Genomic DNA, 22,740 nt, shown 5'->3' with positions numbered 1-22,740 from the left:
GGCATTTGACATATTTATTGCAACACATCAAGCATGTACCTGGAAGGCTTCAGCCAAAGCTTCTATTCAACCTCTTGGGGAAAAAAGTCTCTTAATGAGGCTTTTCTTTACATTTTTGTTTTTCAAATAAACTTGTTTCCTGTCTCTGGCAACAGACGTTTATGTAAAACTTGTTTGCTCAGGGAGTTTATCCATGTCCCTTCTACCTCCAAGCACAACAGTGGCGGTTCTCAGTGTTTGCTGGCCTGATGACAATGGACTCATATACTGCAGTGCAGCCCCAGGCTTCGAAATCAGATATTCTCTGGGGCAGGGAACACTGCTGAGATCCTAGCCCAGTACCGACCGGGGTGATTTGAGGGGTGTTGTTTTCTAAAAGCACCCCCTTGACATTCCACTTGCTGCTGCTGAACCTCAGCAAAGTTAACGTACCTTGGTGGTAAATGGACCTAGAAACCAAGGCAAGTTAAGTCCTGCTAGGCAAAGCTCTTATCAGCCAGGGAAGAGGGAAACAGCCAGATTCAGCTGTACTTTTCCACCCCAAATATGCCCCTTGAAAGGGAAGCTGTTGACCTCAGCTTTAGGTCTTGGCAATGATGGGGTATGCTTTCAGCAGCCTCCAGAGCAAATAAAGGCAAGTGGAAGGGACTTGGTGTACTGAACAGCAGGATAAGAGGTGGGGGTAGAGGAAAAGGCTGTCTGCATTAGATAGAAGCCAAGTCAATGGAAACAGATCCCCTACGTAGCCAACGTGGTGCCCTCCAGATGTTGGACGGTGACTCTCATCTGCCCCAGCCAGCATGGCCAATGGTCAGGAATGATGGGAGCTGAAGCAGCTAAAGGGCCCTATGTTGGCTACCCTGCCTTACTCTATATCTACTCATCAGAAAGGGTTGGTAATGATGAAATTTCAGTCGTGTGTATATTTTTCTGGAAACCATCTTGCATGTTTTCCATTCAAATCCTGTTAAAATCTACATGAGCGGTTATATTTTTCTTACCATGGTTATAACAGCATGCACAAAAATATATTGTGCAAAACAAGTCAAATCTGTTTGAATAGTCTCCTGATATGGAGGCTGTGGCATGGACATTTTTAGTAAGTCACAGTGTAAATTTTACTAAAGCCTGCTACATTTAGCACACATAAAGGCCAAGCTGGACATTTCAAAGACATCTAACCTTTATGTTGTGCACAGACAATTTCTGAAGGTGATTCCACATTTTGAGTGCAAAGTGAGCTAAATAAATAATACTGCACTCCATCCTAGAAATGCTAGGAAATGCGTTCATAACAGACCTGACATGTATTGTGGGACAGGGGAAATTCAGCCACATTTTGTTTCAGATTACATATAGGTATGAAATATGTGTGTACTGTAGATAGGCAACTACTATTGTTTTGAATTTTAAAATTGTGTTTTAAATTGTTTTTAAAATGTGTTTTTAAATTGTGTATTTGTTTTAATGTTTTTGATTGCTGTAAACCGCCCAGAGAGCTTCGGCTATGGGGCGGTATACAAGTGCAATAAATAAATAAATAAATAAATAAAATACTTTGCAAAGTTCAAATTTTGAAAATACTAAGTTGGAGTTCACAATTTAATCTTCTGCATGTTAAATTTTGGGTGACTTTTTTGTTTTGAGAGATTTCACTGTTAGATGAACAAGGCTGCAAGTTGTGCGTAAGTTCCATTGAACTTAGTGGGACTCATTTTCAAGTAAATATGCAGAGGATTGCAGTGTGAGTGTATCAAGTTCACCCCAACTCACCCCTGAGATGAAATGATCTTCAACGTAAATATGTAGTGCTTGGAACTCAAATATTTTTTCCTGTTTTCTTAAATATCAGCTATTCCAAGAAAATAACTTTTCCAATATACCAAAATCTTGCTCCTAATGGAGAGACATTTAGTGTCTGTCCTGTGATTTGTTTGGTACTCCAGTATTCAACTTAGTTTTGGAGCACAACATTTTAGGATGGAAGTTTTCACTTAGAATATAAAAGAGTGAGTAATTTACCCTGTATGTTGCTCATCAACATTCTTTGGATTGTGGAGCTTCCGTGTAACTAGAGAGCCAAAAATATCTTGTCCTCGCAGTTTGCATCAGAGAAGTTCAGGATAAAGACATAACATTTTTAGAGCGGTGGGGGCCATTCTGGAAGTACCTTGCTGTAGGACTGGGGAGGGCAGCTGTGAGAGAACTAGAAAAGGTCCTCAAATGCAATGATGTATCCCTGAACACCAAAGTCAGGATCATTCAGACCATGGTATTCCCGATCTCTATGTAGGGATGTGAAAGTTGGACAGTGAAAAAGGAGGATAAGAGAAAAATCAACTCATTTGAAACATGGTGCTGGAGGAGAGCTTTGCGCATACCATGGACTGTGAAAAAGAAAAATAATTGGGTGTTAGAACAAATTAAACCAGAACTGTCACTAGAAGCTAAAATGATGAAACAGGTTATCATACTTTGGACACATCATGAGAAGACATGATTCACTAGAAAAGACAATAATACTGGGAAAAACAGAAGGGAGTAGAAAAAGAGGAAGGCCAAACAAGAGATGGATTGATTCCATAAAGGAAGCCACAGACCTGAACTTACAAGATCTGAATGGGGTGGTTCGTGACAGATGATCTTGGAGGTCTCTGATTCATGGGGTCGCCATAAGTTGTAATCGACCTGAAGGCACATAACAACAACCACCACCACCACCTTTGGATCCCCAGATGTTATTGGACTACAACTCCCATCAGACCAAGCCCGCATGGCCAATGGTCAGGAATGATGGGAATTGTAGTCCAGCAACATCTGGGGACCCAAAGGTTGGGAAAGGCTGTATTCCATTCAAATGAATCTTTTCTCTTTGGGGTTTGAAAATTTGCATCATGACCCTATTTGGCTGGTGCTTACGTTGTCATCCCAAACCCCTCTCCGCTCCCCAGAGTAGCAATGCACTTTAAAGAAACAGTTTGCTTTTGCTTAATTAACAGGGTGACACACATTCATCCAGTGCTTTAAGAATGTAATATGGGTGCCCAAGAGCCAGTGTGGCGTAGTGGTTAAGTTGTTGGACTACAATCTGGGAGACCACAGTTCAGATCTCCACACAGCCATGAAACTGGGTGACCTTGGGCCAGTCACTACCTCTCAGCCTCATCAAAACCCTATTCATAGGGTCGTCATAAGTCGGAATCGATTTGAAGGCAGTACATTTACATTTTTTAAGACATTTTGAAGCATCAGAGTTAAAACTGACAGTTGAGCCAGCTTTTGAGGAGATTCACTGTCATGCATGTCTTTCATTTCATTGGCAAAGCCAGGCTTGCGCTACAGATGAAAAATTCACTTTCAACTTTGTTTTTATATTTTGTATTACATCTGCCACATGAACCTGCCACCAGTGAGGAAGGCCATTTCCGAAAGATCGTCCTATTATTCTGTACACATTAGTTTCATAGTCTTATTTTGAATACTAATTCCACATTTTCATGGATTTCCTTTCCTTCTTAAAAGCAGGAAGTGATTAATGAATAGCCTTGAAAAGGCTTTTGGCAATCTCATGTTACATTGGTTGGCCTAGGTTCCTAGGTGGTGGCCTTTCACCCATTAGTCCTCTGTGAGCGGGTTTTCAGATTAGCAAAACTGTTCCCTGAAGAGTTCATTTATCATTTTACAGTCAACACATTTAGATTCTTGCCTGCATGCTAGACACAACAGGCATTCCCATTTCTTCACAGTTTACATTAGTTTACATTGACACAGATATTCAAATTGGATCTCTGGAGCAGACAAGATAGCTCCATGTGGGGGTGTTGTCCCTCTGTATCACTCTACCAAGAGGAGAATGAGTCAAGGCCTGAAGATTCTCAGCCGATTTATAGGCCTGGAGGTGAGGATTGTATAGCCATAGCCTCTGCTATATGCCAGACTATAGATAAGCAAAGAATTTAATCACTCAGGATTTCCTTAGTTTGTTTCCTCAAAGCTTTTTGGCAAAGCCTTGGTTGGGCAAGGATGGGCACGCCTGAATTCAGTGGCATGAGTTGAAAAGATACATTTTTACACCAGCAAAATAATGCAGAAAATAGGAACCACATATAGCTCCCAACTTTCGCTTTCCTATACTTATTTGTAATAACTGAAATTGAGCTTTGTATCTCCCACAATGGTCAGATATGCAAGCTCCTGAAATGGGGATAGCTTGCACATCTGACCACAAGGGAAAATGCAAAAGTTACATTTTTAATAGGGATGGCGGAGGCCAAGAATTTCAAATCAGCATCCCACCTGCATTGTATAATTCTGAAGTATATTAATAAGAACATCTTGGCTGGATAAAGGCAAGGTTTGACACTCTGTTGCCAAGTTGCCATTTCTACCACTGTGCCTATTTTCTGCATTAATGCAAAGTTAAAATGGTTGCTCAACAGAAACTTTACTGGGGTTTAGCATTAGAGTATTGTATTGGTTCAACTCTCATTCTTTAAAAAAAACCAAACTCTGTCCATATCTAATTTCTTGCTGGTTTGCTGATGAACAGATACTTTGATTAGGATTCTCCTGAGAACAAAAGGGGGCTTTATGGTTTCTAGTCAGTTATGGACTACTTTACAAATCAATGAAGGAAATTTCATGCAGGGATTAAGGCAAACAAATGTATGTACGGATCTCAGATATGAGAGCTCCACCCTTTGTTCCGAAGATGTATGGCTGAACTATGTGACAGATAAAGCATGCCTTCACTTCTTACAGAAGCCAATGCACTACCCCAATGGTAGCCAATGTGGTGCCCTCCAGATGTTAGACTCTAACTGTCATGATGGCTGGGGATAGTGTAGTTGAACAACCCCTAGAAGGCGTCATATTGGCTACCCCTGCGCTACCCAATACAAATCCAGATGCACACATTGGTCTCTCATCCCTATGCATCCTCTTCTTCTGCCCCTGAAATCATTTGCAAGTACTGTACAGTCAAGTTTATACTTCTCAGGCTGTCTTTGCTAGCAGCCACTGCTCTCCTGTCCTGTGATAAAGGCACAGTCACTGGGCAGCAGGATTTTTTAAAGGAGACTAGTGAAAATGTTAACTTCCATGAAGCAGAAGTCATGGAGTGGCGGGATGGAGGGGGAGAGAATAGTTTCCTTCAAACCTTGTACATTATTTCCCCCTCTCCAGGATTAAGCTCTGCACTATTTTGCTATCTGTAAAACTTTTGGTCTTTTGTTTTTAAATTCCAAAGACCTTAAATTCTTTTCTCAATATCTCTTATGCTAATGTATGCATTAAATCCAATGTAAAATACACTTACCGATGTAGCCAATAGGAGAAACCCCACTGAGGCTTTTTATTATCCTCTGCTGCTGTGCAGAGTGTCTGACTCTTTCTGCAACATTAAAACTTGTGGTTGCCAGGTTCTAGCCTGGAGACAGTGGCTATGCCCTCCTGTTCTCTACCACCTCTCCTGCCACAGTCTGCCTGCTATGGGTCAAAATTAAAGGCTTGCTAGCTTTTGTTAATAAATAATAATAATAAAATTTTATTTTTGAGTCGCCTATCTGTCCGGGTTAACGGACACTCTAGGCGACGTACAACAATATTAAACATAATATACATATCAAAACAACAATCATAATCAATTTAAAACCAGCCTTCAATTAAAACATTATAAAACTAATCCACCCCAATCTTATAGGCCCGCCTGAATAGCCAGGTCTTTAAGGCTTGGCGAAAACTTATCAGGGAGGGAGCATGTTGGAGATCAAAAGGGAGGGAATTCCAGAGGGTGGGGGCCACAATCGAGAATGCCCTCTCTCTGGTCCGCACCAGCCTGGCTGTTTTAACCGGTGGGACTGAGAGAAGGTCTTGTGAGGCTGATCTTGTCAGGCGGCATAATTGGTGATTCTGGAGGCGCTGTTGGTGAGCAGACAAGAGAATCAACTGAAGGAAAGGATGTAGCCTTACAACAAGTTCCACAAGGCTACCAAGGTCAATGAAACTTACTTGCTACAAGGGTGCTTAGGGATTTCATCCTTAGTACAGTGACTCAATGAAATGAAAAAAATATAAGTATAGTCTCAAAGGGAGGAAGCTTCAGGTTCAGGTACAATCTTGCCACCAGCTAATGTCAGTCGAGATTATGCAGGAATTATTTGGCAGAAGATTCCAGCGTTTTCAAGTCATTTTAATTACTTTATTCTCATTTCTTTTTATTTTTGAGGCATCCCTAGAGATCATCAGCACCAGCAGTGTGACTTACTCTATCCTTACTTGTCTTTACTGTAAGAGGAAACAGCCAATCCAACTCTCATAAAAAGTCATAAAATCATAGAATAGTAGAGTTGGAAGGGGCCTATAAGGCCATCAAGTCCAACCCCCTGCTCAATGCAGGAATCCAAATCAAAGCATTCCCAACAGATGGCTGTCCAGCTGCCTCTTGAATGCCTCCAGTGTTGGAGTAACGAGAACCAATGTGGTACAGTGCTTACTGAGAATGTTGTACCAAGCACAGGGCTCAAATCCTCATTTGGGCCACTCACTGTCAGCTTAACCTAGCTCATAAGGTTATTGTGAGGATACAGCTGTGGGAGAATCAATCATGATACCCTCAATTCCTTGGAGGAAGGGTGGAATAAAATGTAATAAATGACAATAATAATCTGACTCCATGCAATAAAATCCATGATGATCATAAAAATGAATATGGTACAATGCAATACACAATTCCCCCCCCCCCGAATGTAAGTCAAACTTTTTCTCTTTTTCCTCTTTTCTGTATTCAGACTTCACAGAAAGATGCGGGCTTGGATTTTCTTCTTCCTCTGCCTGGCAGGCAAGGCCTTGGCAGCACCAGTGAGTATTTTACTTAGACCAAAAAGTATATCTTTCCTAGAATGCACTATAGTCCTGCTGTAGGATTTCCATTGGGTTGGGCATGAGAAAGGTGGCCATTTCAGGGCTCAAGTACACAACAGAGTTGCTTCGTTTCAACTTGCAGGGTGCCAGAGATATTTTCATCTCCATTCTCCATACCAGGAAAAGATGATTCAAACTAGCAAGATGCCCATCAGATTCTAGGCTTTTATTTTGTTTCCTTTTTTTAAATCTGGAAATAAGAGGCTATAGGTGAGTGGGTGGACATGTGCCAGCCCAGCCTTTCCTGTCTTGTTTGCATCTCGCTTGGACCACCTTTCTTTTCCTTGGTCCCTGCAGCCTTCCTCCCCTAGACCTCCGCTTCTTCCACATCTCCTTCCATTGGCCACCTTTCACCTGTCTGCAGCTTCATCTGCCCCCTCCATTCTTTGGGGCCCTGTGGCCTCCATATCATATGCAAACATTTTTGCTACCTTAGTTGGTGACGATGGCACCATTTTACAATCAGATAAACATGTAGGAGGATTACAGGAAAGCCACATAATTGTTCCAATAAGAACATACATGGACACACACGCATGTCAGAATCATCTTTCTCATATTCAAGCATGAGGTCCCATCCCCCCTGCAAAGTCGTTGGCAAAACCGTGCCTTAGAGAGACGAGGGCTGTAAGAGCTGCTGGCAAAGTCTGTTGGGTGGTGCCCAAGTGAGCAACAGGAATTCATGAACCTTCTTGAATTTCTAAGAAAAAAATGCCATCAAGATAAGCACTGCATTCAGTGAGGCTCACTCACAACTAAGTGCAAGGACTGGAGTCCTGGGGGTCACTCCACACATGTCACTGTGCGCCTTGTTGTGTGTGCATCTGCTCCACAGGCTCCAATGTACACCATGCTCTATGGCTTCCAAATATATGCTGCAAAAAAAGACACTTGCATAGTTTACATTCATGATGGTGCAGATTGATTCAGCTTCCACACTACCCCCTCCCCTCGCATACAGGAATAATGCTATGTGTGAAATGGTCCTAACCTACACCATTGCAGGCAGCTTAGATTAGCACCAAAGCAATGCAAACAGCAGTGAGGTGGAGGCTGAGGCACTTGCTGTATACCACAGAGATTGCACATTTTCTTACATAGCACTTCGATTCCTAATCATGGCTGCACAACAGACAGACAGTCATTAGTGCAGGCCCACAATTCCCACTTGACCACCTAGCAAAGGGATTCTCTTTTAGCAGCTGCACAATAACCAGAAAGTCAGCAAATGCACTCCTAACCTACCTTATTTCCCAACAGAGGCTCTATCTATTTATTCATGCCCTACTGCTCAAATACATTATCAGGTGTTTTGTAAACACCATAAAAACACGCTGTGCGTTTAGCAACTGTAGAAGAAGCAGAAAGTTAACAGATGCAGATTTCCTTGCCACCCTACTGAGGGGAAAAAAACACTGCTGAATTTCTGCCCATTAAGTCACTGAGACTCTGTCAGGAAATAAAGGTGGCAGAACAGAAGGGCCTGATTGTCAGGCAGGCAGTAGGCAGCATCATTCACGTTGTTTGCTATAACGCCAGGCCAAGGAAACTGGAGTGCCTTCAACTCTGGCTGTGCAGTCTTAGTAACGAATGAGATATGGAAAGGCCGCATTCCAAAGCAAGGTGGTGAGATAAGGAGCTCCACGGACTGTCTTCCTGCTGGCTGCAGCCCTTGGATGGGTACCAAGTGGAGGTCTGCACATGCATGTGGAGAGTGGAGCTTTAGGCATGAAGTTAAGGGAAACGCTGTAGAAAGAACTGCTAGTGCTGGAGACTGGTCCACAACTGACTTCCTTCTTCCTTCCATGCAGCAGGATGCTCTGCCAGAGGAGATGGAAGTAATAGAAGATCCTACAACAGAGGTAAGAAGTGTCTTAGCATTGATTTCCATTCCTTTCTCTTGAAAGTGCTTTGTGGAAGCAGATGTACTGAAAAGGGTGGGGTTAACAGGTAATTGACAGGAAGTCATCTAACCTCCACACAAACATATCAGGATGGATGCTCAATAAACAGTGGGCATTGTATAACCTCCATGCAAGCTTTGCACAAACAAATGAGAATGAATGCTCAACAAACAGCTGGTCCGGAAGGAAGCAACCTAACAAATGTATTATGGCATAAATGCTCAGTGGGCTACAATTGGCTTATGCCATAATATATTGGTTACTCTTTAGTACCACAAGACTCTTCTCTGTTTTTACTACAGCCAACTAACAGTTATCCTTCCGGAGACGTTGGTTCAAATCACAGTTTCTCAAGATCAGTATTTTTCTTCACATGATTATGAATTAAGAGTTTGCAGACACTGCTTGCTTGAAACATAAGGATGGTCAGAAGAGAAGGGGAGCTGCAGTTGGGAGAATTCTTGAGAGATGAACACAATTAATCCCCAGAGTTGGACCTGTAATTTAGTTACAGTGTGGAGTGCTCTTGATCAGGATTCCAGCTGGCCAGTCAGCAAGCCATAGCCTGTCCTAGGAAACTCCATTCCATTCCTCCTCCTTCCTAGTTTTCTGTACCCCTCCCACAGTCAGCAGTGTCTATTGAACATGCTTAGGCCTTATTGGGTTGCTCCCCCCGCCATACTTGTAGGGTTCATTCCCTAGGTGTTTTTTTTTTTACTTCTCCAAACCATGGGGTTTCCCCAAGCCTCTTGTGCCATTTTGGCTACATAAGGATCCATAGTTGGAGAATGAGATCACTATAAGCATATTTATGAAATACCTTGAGCAGGCCCTGCTTATATGAAAGGAAATTAACTTCATTCATAATTAACATTGGAGACATTTCCCTGACCCTTGGCTTCCTGGGCACTTACAAATGCTGTGAGTCTCTTTAAATGGTCTGTTCCAGTGGGGATGGTGTCCATTTTGTGTAAGCCAGTCATCCATCAGAGCACAACATTAACTGACCTCATTCCACCTCTCTCCTCAGGAACCTGTGGGAATCAACCCTGTTCAGGTAGAGGTTGGAGAGTTTGAGGAGCCCACTGTGGATGTGGAAGAGGTTGTTGCTGAAAGTAAGCAGTTTCACACCCAGCACGTTTTACATGCATACATGCAATGTTGTATATGTATATGTAATACATGTATATAAGAATGCATATTTCATACAGGTACAAAAAAATTAAAGGAAGAGGACTGGCATCAGCCCTGATATGTCCATGCCAGGTGCTATTGCTTGCTGCATTGGCATCTGTCATTATCTATGGCATTTATACAGGTCACCCTGGGCTGTCAGCCTCAGTCTTACACCCTGCCATCCGGTCCCTATAGCACAACCCTCTTTGTAGGATGCTTGACATTGCAAGTGGTATCTGTTTAAAGGACAACAGAGGGAAGGGTATTGCCCTTGAGCAGCGTGCTTCCTCTGAGACCAGTCCCTACCCCTTTCAGCCATGCAGTTTGGTAGTTAAGCAGATATCTGTTTTTCAGGCTTCATTTGCTGATTTAGTGAGAAAGATTTGAAGTACATTAGTTACATGATGGTAGCAATAAAACAGATGTGGGGAACCGTTGGCCCTCCAGATATTGCTGAACTACAGCTCCCATCATCCTTGGTCATTGGCCATGCTAGCTAGGGACTGATGGGAGTGGTAGTTCAGCAATATCTGGAGGGCCATAGGTCCCTCACTCCTGCAATGAGGCGTCACTCTTGCAGAAGAGAATGCTGCCACTTGCAACTTAACAGCCAAACTTCAGTTAAACACTTCTAGTCATTTCCATGTTGCCCTAGTCAGTGACAAATGTAAACTATTGGACTTAACTATGTCTTGCTCCATTAAAAAAAGACTGTTAGCACATCCTACATTTGATGGGCTAGGCAAACATTGAGCCGGATGGCTCAGACATTACTCTTTGTGAAAAGGCTGAGTATATCTCTCCACAGCTAGTTCTCTGGGTTTTTATGAGGCAACACTGACACTGTTTTGGCTTCTAAAATTACTTTTCTGGTCTTGCTTAGACCCTTGCCAGAACTATCACTGCAAGCATGGCAAAGTCTGTGAACTGGACGAAAACAACACCCCTATGTGTGTGTGCCAGGATCCTTCCAGCTGCCCAGCCAGCACTGCAGTGTTTGAGAAGGTGAGCAGAGCAGATGAGTGAAGTCAGGCCAATGAGGCAAATAGACAAAAGTGGAGGTCTTGGGAACAGTGACTGCTTATAGCCCCATTTATATTTTAGATGGAGCAAAGTGGTTAATGCATATCTGAGGTTGCTCCTGGTAATGTCTGTAACTTCTGGTTTGGGTGGATCACATGTACCCTGCTACTAATGCCTGCCCCAGTAGGGGTGTGCTACATGTTTGTTATATGGTCATGTGATCCAACTTGGCCATGTGAGTGGAAATTGCAGATGTTACAGGGAAAGACATGGGAGCAATCATAGGAGAGTGGCCACGAAGGCACTGTTCAGAGGGAGTGTAATTGTTGTTCATTCTTCTGAACCTGTCAGTGGGTTGTGATGGAACTGCCTAAAACACATGGAGTGGGAGGCTCTGCCTGGCAGTGGTTCTTCCCCTGCCTGATGGCTCAGTGCCAGAGGGCAACACTGGAGGACAGCAGTGCCATTCCCTGGGCTTTGTCCTGTTGGGTACTATAACGTTCCATCTTGACCCTGGTGATCTGTGACCTCTTTATGCAACTGCTAGGAAAGACAGGTTACCTGCTGGGAGTGCAGTGACATAGTTACGCTGACGCTCAGCTGTACTTTTCATTTCCATCAAACCCAGAGTGGCAGTTCAGTCCTTGAATGAACCCAAAGTGGAGTTATGGGCTGAATGAAAGCTAGTAAGTAGAGATCTAATTCAGGCATGACAGGCATTTGGGCTTGTGTAGGTCTGGCGAATCACTGATGCTGCCTGTGCTGGGTAAAGAAAGATAGATCCATGCTACACTTAAGGACTTCCTCTTTCTAATGCAACTACTCTTTTCACAAAGGTGTGTGCTACTGACAACAAGACCTATGACACCTCCTGCCACTTCTTTGCCACCAAATGCACTTTGGAGGGAACCAAGAAAGGACACAAGCTCCACCTGGACTACATTGGGCCTTGCAAACGTAAGTTTTCATCCTGAAGCTTCAGACCAATCCAATTATAAAGCAACAAATCAACAATGGCCTTTATCAGGGGGTAGCCAATGTGATGCCTTCCATCCCTAACCATTGACCATGCTGCCTGGGGCTATTGGCAGTTGTAATCCAACAGGATCTTCAGGGCACCACATTGGCTAATCCTGGGCAGTATTCAACCATCTTTTCAGAATCTGGCTCTGACATCCATATAATCAAAGGAATAGGAAAAATGCGAGTTTATACTGCTTTATGCTGCCATGAAAAAAAATGGAGATTTCTGTAATAAATGTGGGTCACAAGGAGCAAACTTGGATAATGGGTAAACTGCAGACTGTCCATGGCACTGGAATAAAGCCTTCTGGTATGTGAAGCCCCATTCTCTCTCTCTCTCTCTCTCTCTCTCTCTCTCTCTCTCTCTCTCTCTCACACACACACACACACACACACACACACACACACACACACACACACACACACGTACGTTTGAAGAATACTTAGGCCATCCTGTAACAATACAGAAATCTTTCCTCAGCCTTTGAATTCATAATAGTCAGAAATCAGATTCTTAGGAAATCTGCAGAGAAAAGTCATCCATTTCACTTATGTCATACAACATCTCAACACTCTCAACCATTGTATTCAGTGCCCCAGTTCACATATAACACTCAGTGCCAGAGGGCATCACTGGAGGACAGCAATGCTATTAGCAATGCTAATAATGGCTTAGCACAAAGGACCAAACATGCGAGTTCCTAGACTGAAGACCATGGCTGTAGCACTCCTCGCCCCAGGCCTACTTCTACCCCACTACCTGGGGCTAAGTCATAGTTTCACTAAACGTTACATCTGAACCCGGGCTCATGGTTTGTCTTCACCAAACAAACCACAAGTAACAAACCAACAACAAACCTTGGTTCTAGCTCATGGTTTGTTTGGAGCTAGACAACCCGGAAGCCCACTAAGACAAACCCTGGATAGTGCAGCAGCTGGAAGACCTGGGGAGGAGCACTGCATGTTAGCTTGTTTACACTAACCATTGGCTTAGCATTACATGTGAACTAAGCCACTGTCAGCGAACAGTGGGTTAAGCTCCAGTCAATCACCAACATCTGAAGAAGTAAAATAGATAATCTCTGCTTGCTGTTCAGCTACAGTAACATGTTTGAAGGTGCAACATTGATCTCTGTCTAGCTCAGCTTCCATAGGTTTTATAAGGTTTTCATATTTCATTGTAGGCTTCATAATTGCAGCTTATTTTTGAATGAAAGATTTTGCCGATAGCCCATGTGAAAAAGGGATATGGTCAGTTCTTCAGGTCAGACGAGCATAGAATGCATGATCAAGATGCCTTTTCAGTCCTAGGTGTTGGCAGGATGTTTTCAGCTTCATATGGTCCCTAATTTTAAAGCAACTGTGATCCTATGTATAAAGTTTTATTCACTGTGCTAAACAGTTCCCCTTTAGGCTTTCAATGGATTTTATGATGTTTCTTACGTAAGGGTCTTGATCCCATGTGGCAAATAAGTGACAAAATGGTCATTCAAGAGCCCTTTTCTCTTCAGCTGCCTCCTATGTCTAACACAAACCAGCAACCTGGCCTGGAGTGGTATGGGACTGCTTCTATTTAGCAAGTGCTGCCCTTGCTTTGGTTCAAGGCATGCACAGTTGCTGCAGTGGCTATGATGATTTCCTGCTTTCCAGTGTTCCACTATGGCTATCCTGTGTGACTAACAAGATGATGATGATGATTTAGATTTATTAATCACTTGTGACCCAAAGGTCTCCAAGCGACTTACAACATAGTTGAAAACCAAAATAAAATAACATACCATAAAACACAGTAATAAAACAACCACCACCCCCATACAGCCACAAAAAGCTTTGGCAGCACCCTAATACAAACATCATCTTAGGCTATCAAATGCCTGATACCGAAAATATGTCAGTGAAGGCGCCAGGCAGACCTCACCGGGGAGCGTATTCCACAGATGGGGAGCCACAGCTGAAAAGGCTCTTTCCCTTGTCACCACCCTTCAAGCCTCCCTTGGAGGGGGAACCTGGAGAAGGGCCTCAGAAATTTAAGCGTGGCAGGAAAACATGTTGAATAAATCATAAACATATCACCAGCCAAAGTTCTGATCAGATGGGATGGAGTTAGATTAGGTCAGAAGACAGAACGTATGGTCAAGGTGGCTTAAGTGTGTTAGGTGTTGGCAGGATATTTTTATTTTCAGCTTCAAGTGGCCTCTGATTTTAAGACAAGAAGCAGCCTCTGTAACCAATATAAAGAAATAATTTTAAGACCTTCCAGGCTGTAGCAGAGTGATAGCTAACATTTTAACAAATATGCCACTACTCAAGTAAATCCGAGATCGTTTTTTTTTTAAAAGCAGATGTTTAAGCACTGATCTCACAGATGGGTGATTGATAGTTAAATCAATGTTTTTCTCCCATCACCAGAGCTGGATATGTGTGTGTTTTGATGTCCATTACATGTTTATTCAAAGGAATGGAATTCAAGTGCTCTCTCACAGATCAAGAGACTTTTGATACTTCCGCTTTCACCTGGAATGTTGCATTCTGGTCTGCTGCTTGTGAAAAACAAGCTTATACTTTTCCTTTTTTGTATTAAATTATAAACATGGAAAGTAAAAAGTTAAAAAACAAACAAATGGATTAATCAATAAGCTGTTAATTGGCTCAAGTTAATATTAAAGTCTCTTCTGATGGCAGGGTGCAGAAAGAGAATGTTGCCCTGAAGAGATTTTGGGGAGGTTTCTATGTGGGAAACTAGGCATTCCCATAGAAACTTGCAGAATGGGCCTTTTTGCATTGTCAGTAAAAAATGAAATGTAGAAAATTTTTGAATGAAATGGCTCTCTTCACTGTACATGTGATGCCATGGTCTCTTATCTGTGTATTATCATCTAATAATTTCCCATGCCATTATTCAGTGAGAACAATGTTCAGCTGAAATGGGCCTATGGTTGAATACAATAAATACAGCTTGTCTTTTATTGTGACTGTATTGATGGGTCTCTGGTTGGATTTCAGTCATTCCTCCCTGCCTTGATGCTGAGCTGAGTGAATTTCCTCTGCGTATGCGTGACTGGCTGAAGAATGTACTGGTCACCCTGTATGAGCGTGATGAAGACAACAACCTGCTAACTGAGAAGCAGAAACTCAGGGTGAGCAACAGGACCACGTAAACACGTTGCCGCAGCTTATGACATACACCAAAGTGCAGTCTGTCTGCATTTTGATTGTTCAGGGTTAAGGATCTACCACTCCATCCCTGAAAGGCACACGCTACTGATTACTGGAAGCCCACCCATCCAAATAACATTTTATCTAAGATTTTTTTAAAGTGTATGGCCAAACATTTTATTTATTTATTTATTTATATCCCGCCCTTCCTCCCAGTAGGAACCCAGGGCGGCTTACAAACAGCTTATAAACATATAAGAATGCAACAAAAATATTTGAAAACATGTGTTACACCAGTACATCCATTCGAGCCAGGATTAGATCTGTAAGAGATCCATGCCTAGAACACATTTCTGGCAAACCTGGGTTATCTGCCATGTAACAAACAACATGACCTTAGCTATTCAATCACGGAGCACAGCATACATTTCATACAGCCTGTCTCCTATATCACCAGCTGTGAAGTCCTTGTCTTGCATTACATTCACATGCAGATTTGTTCCACCAGATGGGAACTTCTCTTGGACAGCATGTCTCACCCCCCCCCCTAATGTATATATCTGACAGTAATTTCTATAGCATTGTCCTGTAGCTCTTCCTTTCCTGTTCCAGGATGAAACACAGGGTATCCCCCACCTCACCCCAGGAGAAAGGCTCCAATTGCAGTTTCAGGCTAATTTTAAAAAAATGCGAATTGTATCTTGACAAACAGGTGAAAAAGATCCACGAGAACGAGAAGCGCCTGGAAGCCGGTGACCACACTGTGGAACTGCTGGCCCGTGATTTCGAGAAGAACTACAACATGTACATTTTCCCAGTGCACTGGCAATTTGGTCAGCTGGACCAACATCCCGTTGATGGGTACGTACCTGCAGATTTAGAAAGAGAAGGGACTTGTTCCCCTGGCTTTTGATAAACACTAGCATAGACAAGTCACATTCGTATTAGGTCACAAGCAAAATTAATCATTTTATACCTGTCATTAGCCCTCATCAAGCAAGGGTTCAAGTAAGATAAAGCCTAGGATATATGAGTCAAGTCCCTTATGCATCTTAGATGTAAAATAGCCGGTAAGTGACTCAGCTCTGTACTTTGGTAGGGGGTGGTAAGGATGGTGGCAAGCTGCTGACTATGACAGATACAACTGTGCTACAAATCAAGGGTTTGGCTATCAGCATGGCAAATAGTACATCTTTCAGATTCTTGGGATACCTAAACTAAAGCAAAACAAAAACCTTATGATTACAGATACAGTGAAGGCAGGACCGGATTAAGCTGAGGAGGGCCTCTAGGCTGATTCTGAGCCACCCGCCGTCCCGTCCCATCCCATCCCCCCTGCTTCACCTACCTTTCCACTTTTTTTGCGGCTGCGCGCACTATGTGCGCAGGTTTGCCATCAATCAAGATGGCAGCTGAGGTTTCCCTAAGGGGCTGAAGCCTCTGCCGCCATCTTGGTTGTTGGCAGCAATGCGTGCGTGTAGCACGCATGCGTGCCATCAACCAAGATGGCAGCAGAGGCTTCAGCCCCTTAGGGAAACCTTGCCCGCCATCTTGATTGATGGCAAACTGCAAAAAACAGCGGAGAAAACGGTAAGTGAAGCGGGGGGATGGCGGGCAGTTCGGAAGCTCTTGTACTGCGATCCACTGCTCCTGTCCTGCTTCCACGGATTGCGGCAGGAGAGCGGAGGGCCCTCTAGCTCCAGGGGCACTCGGGCCAGTGCCCCACCTGGCTGCCCTTTAGAACTGGCCCTGTCTATACATACAGTATGCACGCCACAAACCGCGATTAAAAACAGCGATCAATACTAAATATCAGCGCAGAGCGCAGGCGCAGTAAAATTATGGAAAATAAAATGTTTAATGGACTGTTTTTATTTGGCTGATGTGCATTATGTCTTTTAAGCCATCCGTTTAGAACGTTATGAATGGGATTGCAAAGTGCAAACATTTTCTTTTTGTACATAATGAATATATATATATATATATATATATATATATATATATATATATATATAGCTTATGCACGGGCCCCCAAGAGCTCCAGGCCCCTAGGCTTCAGCCTACTAAGCTTAATGGATAATCTGGCCCTGAGTGAAGGGGGTGTCTGCTAAAGGTTCTGGTATGAGAGGATAAAGAGCACACCTTTATGCTGCGTCAGCTCTTGGAGGGTTGAGGTTGGGATCATTCTGAGTGCTAAGCTGCCATCACAATAATGTACTTCAGATTTGGATAATGGTATGCTTTGCAGGGAAAGCCACTGTCCAGTTTCTTAGATAGACTGCCCCACAGGATGAGAGATCTGTCCCATAGAATGGATAATCTTGGGTATTTCTCACTAATACTTGGTTCGTACACTCCTCCTAATGATGTGCTGCTTTCCATGGCTGCATCCCATGATGCTCTAGTAATGTATGAAATGAGAAAAATGGAGCACATGGGAATTTCATACATTAGCCCCCCTTCCAATTCGTTCCTTTCCTGCATTACTAGACTGGCACAGATTGCAGATATAGGAAACTGGCACGCATGCTTCTTGGGTAATATATGCCCAAGGCAAAAGGAAACATTTGCTATCAGGCACAATAAGAGGAGACTAGTGGCTCAAACTGCTAGCATGGATTGGCCCAGCGCTAAGTTAAGCCCACAGACATGTGGTCATTGTCTTAATTGCACAATAGGCCCAGAACATAAAACTCTTCCTATTGAATGGACATGGAAAATAGCCCAAAACTATGAAGGAAGACTATGAGTAGGTAGAAGCTCAGAGGGAGAAGATCATTGTCTGCCCTTTCTTCTATGCTAGTAGAAGCCACAGCCTATGGCATATTTTGGGTGTTGTTGTGACCACCTTCATGCTCCTTCCAGGTTCCTGTCCCACACTGAGCTGGCCCCACTGAGAGCTCCCCTCATTCCCATGGAGCACTGCACCACTCGCTTCTTTGAGACATGTGATCTAGACAACGACAAGTACATCGCTCTCAGTGAATGGGCCAGTTGCTTTGGCATTAAGGAGAGTAAGTATCACACATCAGTACTAAGCAATAGTGGCTAGATGAAAGGGTAGCCCTAATTCCCAATATCTCCTGATGATTCCAGCTGCCCAAGAACACTAGAGAGGTGTGTTAGGAAGAAAAGCCTAAAAGGCAGTAGCAATGCCTATAGTGCAATCTGTGCATGACTCCTCAGGAGTAAATCCCACTGAGCTCAATGGGATTCACTCCCAGAAACCTGAGCAACTTCATAAACTAGTACAACTGGGGACACACTTCATGAGCATTGGGTTTAGTGAGCACTCTTGAACTATTTGACACTATTTTATTTCACTTGTATCCCATTCTTTGTCCAAAGAACTAAAAGCAACTTACATTTGATTGCCAGGCTGGCGAATCCCGCTGAGCTTTAGTAGTGGGACTAGATTATATATACTTTCAGACTATCCAAGTCAGCATTCTGCTGTCAGTATGGACATATCCTGAAGAAAGCTATATCTAACCTGGAAGCTATTAGCCACTGGCTATAACTCAGTGATGGCTCATGAGGGGGTGGGGGCAGAGGCAGGGATGCCCTCCCGCCACTGGCGCAGCACTCTTCATGACAGGGATGGGGCAAGGTAGTGAGGCCAGGCATCTCTGGGCTGGTGGCAGCGGTGAGTTTTGGAGCTTCCACAACCTTGCCCCATCCTTGTCCTGATGATTGCAACGCCACTGCTGGGAGGGTACCACTGTCTTCGCCCCCTCACCATCCATCGCTAAGCTATAGCAAATGTAATGACTAGAAAAGGTCAAAGAATCACACTGAGACTGACTAGATTCACCCACAAATTAGCAAACGTTCTAACGCCATGCCTGTCTTCTTCTTTTGCAGAGGATATTGACAAGGATCTTGTGATCTAAATTCAGCAGCTTCTGCTTCTGTTACCTACAACTCCCGTGTTTTCTTTCCTTTTTTAACAGTTTGGGGTTTTTGGTTGTTTTACCGGGGACAAGGTGCTAATATAGATCTAAACTTATATATTAACGGTGCTAAAAAAAAAAAAGAGACAGAAAATTGTTAGTAGCCTAATCTATACCACTAGATTACTCTGCTCATGCACTCATCTTTGTGTTTCTGTTGACCTCTTGATTCGATAATATCAGTAGAGAAAAAATCTACTTCTTTTAAAAGTATTGACCCCTTCTCCTGCCCCACTCTTTTTCTAACTTTTTTTTTTTATCTTAATACATTTTTGGCTATTTAACTCTCAGGCTAAGGAACTCCAGACCGATTAGCTTCCTGATTTCTAGAAAGCAAGTAAAGGAAGGTGTACCAAAATGGGTGTTGAGAGACTGGGCTTTACAAAGTCAAGTGGTGCAATTGTTTTATGAAAGTTTAGGTGATCTGGATTTTATTCATTATTAGAGTGGAAAGAGAGTACATTGGGCAAGGTCTGCAAAATCCAGAATGGTGACTATAAATTCTACAGTTCTTGAATGTAACAATAATTGGGCACAGGCTCACACAAAAGTTAGTCTTCAAGCAGAGAGCAACTGAGATGTAAGAAAAAAATTAAGTCTTGTTAACTCCCACCTTTTAAAATAAAAAGTTTTAAATGCTACATGCTTCATTGCTGTGCAGGGACTGTATTGCTAGTTCCTGTGTTTACCATACTTTTAAAATTAGATTTGATCCTTGTTTGTGTTTGGCAGTGGTGGTTTTAGTGACTGTTTTTCCCCCTTGATCTTTTTTCCTGCTGTGATTTGTTTGTAAGTGAAAACCATACTGAGAGGCCAAACCACGTTTCCCTCAGTTATGTCTTTCCTTCACCCATGGTCCTTCCAAAATCCCCATCTTGCCTTTGAGGAATAACACACTATGCTTAGTCACATGATGTGCTGAACACTGGTACAAGCTGCCTTATGTACATTTGTTTGTGTGAAAGAGTGTACACTTGTTGATGTGTACAGTTCAACTATAGGTAGGCAGGCTGTACAATCAATGAATGTTGCAGGTGAGTAATGAGCAAATGTACAGCTCAGCCGTTTGTCTACACTAATTGAATGAAACATGTGAACATCCCTTTTGGAAGCGATGGTTCTACTCAAAGGGAGGTGTGTAGTGTAGATTAATAAGCGTTTGGATTGGGCTTATTTAAAACAAAAACAAAAACTGGAAGAAAGTATCCTTCTAATAAGAATATCCTCAGTAGCAAAACATGGCTGGGCCTTAACAGGCTGAGAATTCACTTTTATTCCTGAATGTTCTCTGTGCATCTTATTCATACAAGAATGTTGCCACAGTATGAGCAATGATGAATTTTCTCAAAAATAAAAAAAACTATCTGAAACCACAATGCTAAATGAGATCAAAATGAGTCTGTAGTCCCCAGTATATTGTTTGTCACCCTCATCTCAGGATGGTTACTTTTGAATAGTTTTCTGGGACCTAAAAGTTGTACCACCATCTACCATTTGAAAAAAGTCACTTATCCTAGAATTGACCATTTGATACATTTAATAAAAAGAGGCATATTTATAAAAGAATATGGCACATAAGTGTGAACTAGAAGATTAATCAGTTCTATGCCAGTTCTGATTTTTATTTATTTATTAAATGTATATCCCGGCCTTCTTCCCAGTAGGAAACCAGGGCAGCAAACAAAAACACTTTAAAACATCTTAAAAGCACACTTTCAAATATATTAAAACAAAACATCTTTAGAAACATCTTTTTTAAAAAAAGCTTTAAAAACATCTTAAAAAGCAATTCCAACACAGACACAGACTGGGATAAGGTCTCTACTTAAAAGGCTTGTTGAAAGAGGAAGGTCTTCAGTAGGTGCCAAAAAGATAACAGAGATGGCGCCTAACTAATATTTAAGGGGAGGGAATTCCAAAGGGGAGGTACGACTACACTAATGGTCCGCTTCCTATGTTGCGTGGAATGGACCTCTTGATAAGATAGTGTCTGCAAGGGGCCCTCACCGGCAAAGAGCAGTGATTTACTAGGCATATAAGGGATAAGATGATCATTCAGGTATCCAGGTCCCAAGCTATATAGAGCTTTGTACACCAAAACCAGAACCTTGAACTTGGCCCGGTAGCTAATGGGCAACCAGTGCAATTCTTTCAGCGGTGGGGTGACATGTTGGTGATACCTGCCCCAGGAGCAGTTGCACTGCCACAGTTTGCACCAGCTGAAGCTTCCGGACCAATCTCAAGGGCAGCCCCATATGCAGTGCATTACAGTAATCCATCCTGGAGGTTACCAGTGCATGGACACCAGTGGTCAGGCTATCCCAGTCCAGAAATGGCCACAGCTGTTTTACCAGCCAAAGGTAGTAAAAGGCATGCCAAGCCACTGAGGTGATCTGGGCCTCTAGCAACAAAGATGGATTCAGGAGCGCCCCCAGACTACGAACATGCTCTTTCAGAGGGAGTACAGCCATTGGGTCCCCAGATGTTGCTGGACTACAGTTCCCATAATTCTTGACTATTGGCCATGTTGGCTGGGGCTGATGGGAGTTGGGAGTTCAGCAGTATATGGGGACCCAAAGGTTGGGAAAGGCTGGGTTATAGCAACTCATCTATGAGGAAAGGTAACAACATCTGGAGCTTTTTAGTTTAGAGGGAGACAGACAGGCAGGCAGTTTAGAGAAAAAGCGAATAAGGGGAGACACGATAAAGGTGTATAAAATTATCCATGGTGCGGAGAAAGTGGACAGGGAGACATTTTTCTCCTCTCACAAAACTAGAACTCGTGGACATCCAATGACGCTGAATGTTGGAAGATTCAGACAGACAAATGAAAGTACTTCACACAGCACATAGTTAAACTATGGAGTTCATGCTCATAAGATGTAGCGATGGCCACCAACTTGGATGGCTTTAAAAAGGATTAGACAAATTCACGGAGGAAAAGGCTACCAGTGCCAAGAACCATGGTGACTATGTTCTACCTAGCCTATTGGAGGCAGCATCCCTCTGAGTACCATTTGCTCCCACAAGATGTAATAATGGCGACCAACCTGGATGGCTTTAAAATATTATTCCAAGGTTAAGCTTATCAATGGCTACTAGTAAAGATGGTTACTGTCAGAGGGAGTGTGTCTCTGAATGCCATTTGCTGGGAGCCCAAGTGGGGTGAATGTTGGGCTCACATCCTGTTCGCAAGCTTCCCAGAGGCATCTGGTTGGCCACTATGGGAACAGGATGCTGGACTAGATGGGTCTCTGGCCTGATCCAGCAGAGCTCTTCTTATGCTCTTACATTTCACTTCAGGTATTACAGCACGAGTGCACAAGGAGGAAGCACAACTTACTTGTGTTTCCTGCTTTGCCCCTTGTGACATGAAAAGTCACCCTGGTAGAGGTAGACACAGGGATTGTAATTCACGCAGGGTTTCTTCTCATGTTCTCCAACCTCAGGTTTTTAATGTCACTGGAAAGGAAAACAAACTCAAAGTCATAAAAACAGGATGCTGGTTATTTTGGTCAGTGCACAATCCTGAAACGATAGCTTGGTACAGACTAGCCAACTAAAAAATGTTTTTGATATTTCAT

General features: G+C 43.0%; 1 protein-coding gene across 2 annotated transcripts in view; it reads left to right on the top strand.

Annotated features, from left to right (window-relative positions):
* The window catches only part of SPARC (secreted protein acidic and cysteine rich), a 29,424-nt gene extending 9,566 nt beyond the window's left edge, over positions 1-19,858 (top strand). Inside the window, exons 2-10 of one of the 2 annotated variants that reach the window (XM_061617427.1) lie at positions 6,789-6,858; positions 8,736-8,783; positions 9,856-9,940; positions 10,885-11,006; positions 11,861-11,981; positions 15,051-15,184; positions 15,916-16,064; positions 18,069-18,217; positions 19,068-19,858. In XM_061617427.1, the coding sequence (XP_061473411.1) occupies positions 6,802-6,858; positions 8,736-8,783; positions 9,856-9,940; positions 10,885-11,006; positions 11,861-11,981; positions 15,051-15,184; positions 15,916-16,064; positions 18,069-18,217; positions 19,068-19,096 (894 nt within the window). In that variant the 5' untranslated portion in view covers positions 6,789-6,801 and the 3' untranslated portion in view covers positions 19,097-19,858. Of the gene's footprint in view, positions 1-6,788; positions 6,859-8,732; positions 8,784-9,855; positions 9,941-10,884; positions 11,007-11,860; positions 11,982-15,050; positions 15,185-15,915; positions 16,065-18,068; positions 18,218-19,067 lie in introns of both variants that reach the window. The other variant, XM_061617426.1, reaches the window with a different exon arrangement.
* The last annotated feature ends 2,882 nt before the right edge of the window (positions 19,859-22,740 follow it).

Source organism: Rhineura floridana, chromosome 3 (genome assembly GCF_030035675.1).
Source record: "Rhineura floridana isolate rRhiFlo1 chromosome 3, rRhiFlo1.hap2, whole genome shotgun sequence".
Lineage (NCBI taxonomy): Eukaryota > Metazoa > Chordata > Lepidosauria > Squamata > Rhineuridae > Rhineura > Rhineura floridana.
Note: the sequence above shows the minus strand (reverse complement) of the source record. Positions and strands in the feature narration are given on the sequence as shown.